At 48.0% G+C, this 6,000-nt stretch overlaps 2 protein-coding genes across 2 annotated transcripts; both read right to left on the bottom strand.

Annotated features, from left to right (window-relative positions):
• Positions 1-195: 195 nt before the first annotated feature.
• On the bottom strand, positions 196-882 carry GGI43DRAFT_383333 (uncharacterized protein; the record flags this gene model as incomplete). Its single annotated transcript, XM_083203371.1, has 1 exon — positions 196-882. The coding sequence occupies one exon, from the start codon at positions 880-882 to the stop codon at positions 196-198; it is 687 nt and encodes a 228-aa protein (XP_083061421.1).
• A 1,092-nt stretch (positions 883-1,974) lies between these two features.
• On the bottom strand, positions 1,975-5,384 carry GGI43DRAFT_366190 (chloride channel). The gene is made up of 7 exons (XM_083202463.1): positions 4,961-5,384; positions 4,482-4,858; positions 3,264-4,397; positions 2,872-3,204; positions 2,436-2,813; positions 2,256-2,366; positions 1,975-2,174 (listed from the first exon to the last, which is right to left on the bottom strand). Exons 1-7 carry the CDS (start codon positions 5,160-5,162, stop codon positions 2,112-2,114), a joined length of 2,598 nt encoding a protein of 865 aa, XP_083061420.1. The 5' UTR covers positions 5,163-5,384; the 3' UTR covers positions 1,975-2,111.
• Between the last annotated feature and the right edge of the window lie 616 nt (positions 5,385-6,000).

Below are 6,000 nucleotides of genomic sequence, written 5' to 3'. Positions count from 1 at the left end.
TCAAGTAGAGCAAGTAGAGCAAGTAGAGCAAGTAGAGCAAGTAGAGCAAGTAGAGCAAGTAGAGCAAGTAGAGCAAGTAGAGCAAGTAGAGCAAGTAGAGCAAGTCGAAGAAGTAGAGATATTAGCTACGATTGGGAAGATAAAGAAGTGACATGTTGGATAGTAATTTATAAATATAGATTATATAACTATATGCTATAAACTATCCTTACATTCAGACTGAGCAACAGCATCAACTGCTAGCCCGTCAGCCTCCCGATTCTCCTCCCGCGTGGCACACCAAATCCTGACATCCGTGCCCCCTTCACCTCCATTGCCCATTTCTTGCATTAAATTCTCAACATCCATGAGCAATTGGAAAAATACCACCTTCTCCCCAAAAATATTCTTCCCACGATCCGCGGCCCAGCGGAGGATGAGGCTTGGGAACACCCGTTGGATATACGACGAGTGCGTCCTGATATAACACCTCCGAGGACGAAAATCGCCAGAGACGATTTTGTTGACGATTCCCATCGCCTGCCGTAGGGCCTCGATCTCGGCCCGCAATTCCGTCTGCGGGAGAGTAGGATCCAGGAGGCCACTCGCGTTGTAGGGGGATCCGGGGCCGAAGTAGACGCTCCAGGCAGCTCGAGCCCCACGAACTCCAGGATTTCGGCACGTACCGCCAATGGACAGGACGAGGCTGTCGGAATCTACCTTCCTCTCGTCGCTGTGGGGTTGCTGCTCCTGAATTTGGAGGACGCCTTTGGTGGGATTGAAGACGAGGAGCTGGTCTTCTGGGATGCGGCGACGAAGGGGGTCCCACGTCGGGTTATAATGGCGGCCAGGAACCGAGAGATCGCCTGCATCTTGGCGCCCACAGTTGGTGTATGAATACATTCTTCTGTATTGGCTTTTTGTGTTCTTCCTTAATGTTGGAAGCTTGACAAAGGAGATTGTTCTTAACAGAAGAGAATGCTTGCGAAAGGAGAAAGAGAGAATAGTGAAGAAGTAGGAGAGAGTTACAGGCTGTTTATATAGTCTTCAAAAAGCATCATATAGCAATAATGTTTGTCAACGACAAGAGTAGTTTGGAGTATGAATATGCGTATGAAGAGCATATACTTCGTGGCTAAAAAGCCTGCAAAAACACTTCGCCGGCTTACACCAAAACTCGGTCCTTTGGAAAGTCAGTTAATGAATCTGCAAAGTATTTTGTATTTTAAGTAGTTTAAACCTGAGTTTATGAACTTAAAATGCGAGTCTTTTCAATATTACCTTTTGCTACTTCATTCTGTTATGAGCGGCTTGCAAGCCGTTGAGTTTTATATAAATTTAGATGAGCTTTTGCTTTTTTAGACGCTGGCAGGTTTTTTATCCCTTGAATGTAAATCTATCCGTCTCCAATAAAAAATGGAATTCGTCATCTAACGCACCGCTTTCGTTACCCAACAGCTCAACTATAGCTAATGTAGCGAATTTACAACTACTTTAATCTTTTAACTGCATCTACTGCCTCTACTGCCTTAAATGTTATATATTTTCATACTACTCTCGGCGTATTTTAGACTCTAAGCTGTGGGTAGAGTCCAGAGCTGGAGTGTACGTAGCATAGTAATTGAATAGAAACGTAATGATATTAATACAAATATCAGCTTTAATCACCAGTGGAAGAGAGATGCATATTAATTCTATAGCAAGTAATCCGCAGTGCAATTCTACCAATCTTATTGCCAAAAAAATATCTCGCCGCCTAAAACCAGGGGCAAATGCAGCTGTACAGAGACAATGCTTTCATGCGCTTCGAGAAATAAGAAAAGAAAAACAAAAGAAATTTCTGTTGCCATGTTTATGACATGCAGTAATCCGCCAAAGTAATAATGCGAGCCGACAGTCTTTCTGTGTCTGCGTGAAGAATAAAACCAAATCCAAAATGTGGCCAACGATACACAAGTCGGTCACGGCCTCAAGCCAAATGCGCCAGAAGTATGCAAAACTAAAGTCACCACTATACCCAACAATTCCAACTCTTTTAACTCTGAATGGACAAAACTTTGTCTCTCTATGCTTTACAATGTCTAGCCGCTCCGTGGCGCGCTGTAAATCTCCGTATTGCGGGTGGTTTGCTCTCAATGCCCACCTTGCTCGTCTTCTAATTCTCGAGTGTATTTAACGAATGTCTTTTTATGGATCTATAACGCAAGACAAATTTAGCATCGCATCATACAGTACGAAGATCAAGCTTTGAGATGGGTGGATTATCCATCACTTACCATGCCAGCATATTTACCGTCCCTCAAGACGCAAATATACCGTAAACCTAGCTTGACGAAGCATTCCCACGCCAAATCTATCGGCGATCGAATATCTAGTGCAACAGGTGCCTATATGTTGTTAGTCAAAGTTTCCACCTCGTATCTTTTCGCCAAACACTAGTATCCATAAATGCTTACAGGATCAATATATTGAGTAAAGTCTGTGGGATCAGGCCCATCGTTGTCATCATCGTCAAAGCTTGGAATCTGGTCCATCAAGCAGAGATTTGAGCCTTCATCTTGCAGCTGGTCCAGGGCATATTGAAGATCAGGGGCAGGAATAAGCCCCACCAAGACATCTTCTCTCAAGATGGGTAAACCGCCATCGAGTTCGCCATGGCGATGAAGAATCTCCAGCTTGCTGCGGAGACTTGAAGCAGGGACCAACGGCGAATTCGTAATGTCGATTATCCTTTCTCTCCGTAAGCGGCGAACCAGATCATTCAAGTCGCCGCTGAAGATGGGTTTATGTTTATTATTCAAGAATGGGTATGCATTTATGTTTGTAAGAAGGTCCTAGTGTTTAGAATTAGCGGATTGCTTTCTGTTAATCACCTCGCCGCATTTCACTTACGTAGATACTGCATGGCTCAATGGCATCTGCTGTCCATTTGGCCACAAGAATCGACAGGGAAAAGGGCAGAACGTAGTCGAGACTGCCAGTGAGCTCGAATAGAATAACAGCCAGAGTCACAGACAACCGTGTTACTCCACACATGGTTGCACCGGCGGCAATGAGACCATAAACTCCGGGCTGGATACACGTTCCATCCGCGGCGGTTGCACAGCCGCCCCAAACACTCCAGTCGGGTGTGGCAAGCACCAACCACTGCGCAAGGTGTCCCACAATGCGTCCCATTAAACCGCCGACAACCATGGAGGGGATATATATACCGGCAGGAACTTTCTGTTCAATGATTAGTATGTCATCTTGGAGCTGAAAAAGGTTATACAGATACTACATACGATTCCAAATGCAATGACGGTTAAGAACCCCTTGATTAAGAAGGCAAGGATGAGCGTCGACAGGATCAAGGGTATGTCATCTATCGACCTCGGGCAAAGTCCCAAGCTGTCGCTCCTAGTGCGATCACATGGAGAAGCCAAGTTGAGGAGCAGTTTTTGGACTGAAACTTTGGTCAATGGATTCCAATAACTCAGCAGGCCTGTTACAACAGCCACGAGAAACACTTCCAACATCGGATACGCTTTGATAACCCTGATTCGACGGAACGATTGTGCCCAATACTTGGATGCTTTGATGAAGAGGGCTCCCATGGCGCCTCCAACAACGCCGACAAAGATGAAAGATCCCAGTTCAAAGTATTCCCAATCGATCAGGTACCGAATCTCAAACATGACAATTTTATGAGTGCCATATGGATTCAAGAACTTTAGAGAAAGCGCGGCAACGATACAAGCGAAAAATGTTCGAAAGAGTGTCTTAGCTGGGAAAAAGTATGATACTTCCTCCAGCCCAAATAGCACTCCTCCTAGAGGCGCACCGAATGCCACGGCTACACCGGCGGCGGCGGCGGCAGAGAGAACTTCACGCCTTTTGGCGTCATTACGGTCGTATTTGGCGAAAAGACGACACGCAATGTTGCCAACGCAAGTGGCCATATGGACAAACGGGCCCTCTTTGCCGATGCTCAAACCTGAAGAGACGCTCAAAATCAGCGAGATCATCTTGAAAATTAATGTCCTCAGTCCAAGGAAGCCGTGAAGAACGAAACCGCTGAGGATAACTCGAACTTCGGCGACACCACTTCCTGCTGCTGAGTAGTAAACCATAGGCGGGTTTGTTGGCTTCAAGTCAACCACCTGTCGAGGACTAGCACTTTCATCGCCAGGGCCTTCATCCGGAACAAGATGAGGGCTCTCGGCGGCAAGATTTTCGTCCAATGTGGTCAAGCGGTAAGCTGAGGGAACGACAGTCTTTGTCCACAGGGCCACCCAGCAAGAGGCGCAAGCAAAGAGAATGACGCCTCCGACATAGATCAGGAAGTCCGTCCACTTCTCTCCAAAGGGGTGATAATTCAGTGCCTGGGACCAAGTCCTCCAGTCTTCGCATTCGATGCGCCCTCTAGGACAACATCTCTAGACACGCTGTTAGTAATAATATCGAACATCAAAGCCTCTATCTGACGGGAGAAGAAGAAAAAAACAATTCCTTCTGCTTACTTTTTCGTCAAAATACCAGGCCTTTGTACAATAACCGTCCTTGAAATCAAACACAACAGATTCCGCTACATCGACCGTATATGCTATCAAGGCAATGACACAGCCACAGAGAGCACTGAGGATCCAGCCCTGGCTACCGTCAATAGTCTTCAGGACTCTGCCCCAAAAATCCTTTCTGTTTTGAAGCGTCCTGGCGCGATAGGAGTCGGCGATCGTATCGTGCACCCAATCGGTGCTTGTAAACTGGTCGTACCATACTCGCTCGTCAGGGAAGATAGAGCCTTTGGATTGTGACATGGATCGCTCGGAAAAAGCATTAGCTAGGCGCTGTCCCCAAGAAGAGCGGCGGCTGTGGTGTCGAGCGCTTGGGCTGCCATCTACAATCACGGATGGACGTTAGTGGTTGATTTGAAGTTGCAACAAATTCAGATTTTCCGATCACGCAAAAAAGGGGGGCCTCTGCGCTTCTTCTTCCATACCTGAGTAGCTCTGATCGCGGGACAAATTGGGACGGGCTGGTGAAGCAGCCCCGCCGTGGATTCGAATACGTGATCGAGAGAGCAGTGGAGCGCGCTCGTCGGGCTCATTTGCAGAATTCTGGCGGCGCATGGGAAATGGGCGGCGAGATAGACGGGGGGAGGCCGGCTGCGACATCGACCCGTAGCCGTCTCGTTCGGCCATTGCGGTGGGTGATGCGAAAAGAGGCTCTGAGATAGAGGTGATGGATGGTAGCTAAGGAGGAGGAAATGTTATATGATGATGAAATTCTGGATGTGGTAAGCTTCGATGGGGGGGTGGGCTATCAAGGTGGTATGCATTAGACAAGTCATTTGGGCCCTCGGATCGGCTTTGGCTCGGTCATGGTGCAGGGCCTTGGTGCTATTTGCTTGGCATGGGTGATGGCAGGAGAGAGAATGAAGGGTTGATGCTGCTGGCAGGAGACAAAGTCACGTTGGAAGTTTATTAGATCGCCGTTCTCTAGTATAGGAGACTAACAAAAGAGGATGAAACGAAAACGGTCCTGCCTGCGCGTTCGCAAGGCTGAACGTTGAATCTGCACGTCTCAAGAGGCGTGCATTGTCGAGCTAGCTCCAAGTCTGGGGTCGCCTGGGGCTTGCACTAGCCTCAACGTCTGACTAGGTATAGCCACTGAGAGCTGTCTATTAGCCCACAGCACAGCGCGTTATACGCCAGTGAGCGAGCAGGCCCCAGCGTAGCTGTCAGGTGAGCCGCTTTGATAGCGGTCGAGTCGAGCCATGACGACAAGTGGCGGACAGGATCCCAACCAAGCCGGCCCAAGATGGAATTTGGAGCCTGCTTCATACGTCCAAAATAGCTGCAATAACCGGCAAAGATTCCATGCTGCTCCCTTGTCATTCTGCAAACATGCGCCGTAACCGGCTCGGTAATTCGGAAGCCAGCATGGCCCGCTATGCAGAACCGGCGGTGATGCGACGTCGTACTCACAGGGTACGAGATGGTACTGCATCTGAGTGGTCTGGAAAGCAATCGGATGGGG

Source organism: Trichoderma evansii (assembly GCF_050947405.1).
Source record: "Trichoderma evansii strain SZMC 28006 chromosome Unknown GGI43scaffold_8, whole genome shotgun sequence".
NCBI classification, from domain to species: Eukaryota; Fungi; Ascomycota; class Sordariomycetes; order Hypocreales; family Hypocreaceae; genus Trichoderma; species Trichoderma evansii.
This window is presented reverse-complemented; position numbering and strand designations above follow the sequence as displayed.

Coding starts and splice junctions, on each gene's coding strand:
- GGI43DRAFT_366190 (XM_083202463.1), bottom strand. CDS start 5,162: ATGGCCGAACGAGACGGCTACGGGTCGATGTCGCAGCCGGCCTCCCCC. Junction 4,398..4,481: donor CCTGGTATTTTGACGAAAAA/GTAAGCAGAAGG, acceptor CAGCGTGTCTAG/AGATGTTGTCCTAGAGGGCG. Junction 3,205..3,263: donor CCGTCATTGCATTTGGAATC/GTATGTAGTATC, acceptor ATCATTGAACAG/AAAGTTCCTGCCGGTATATA.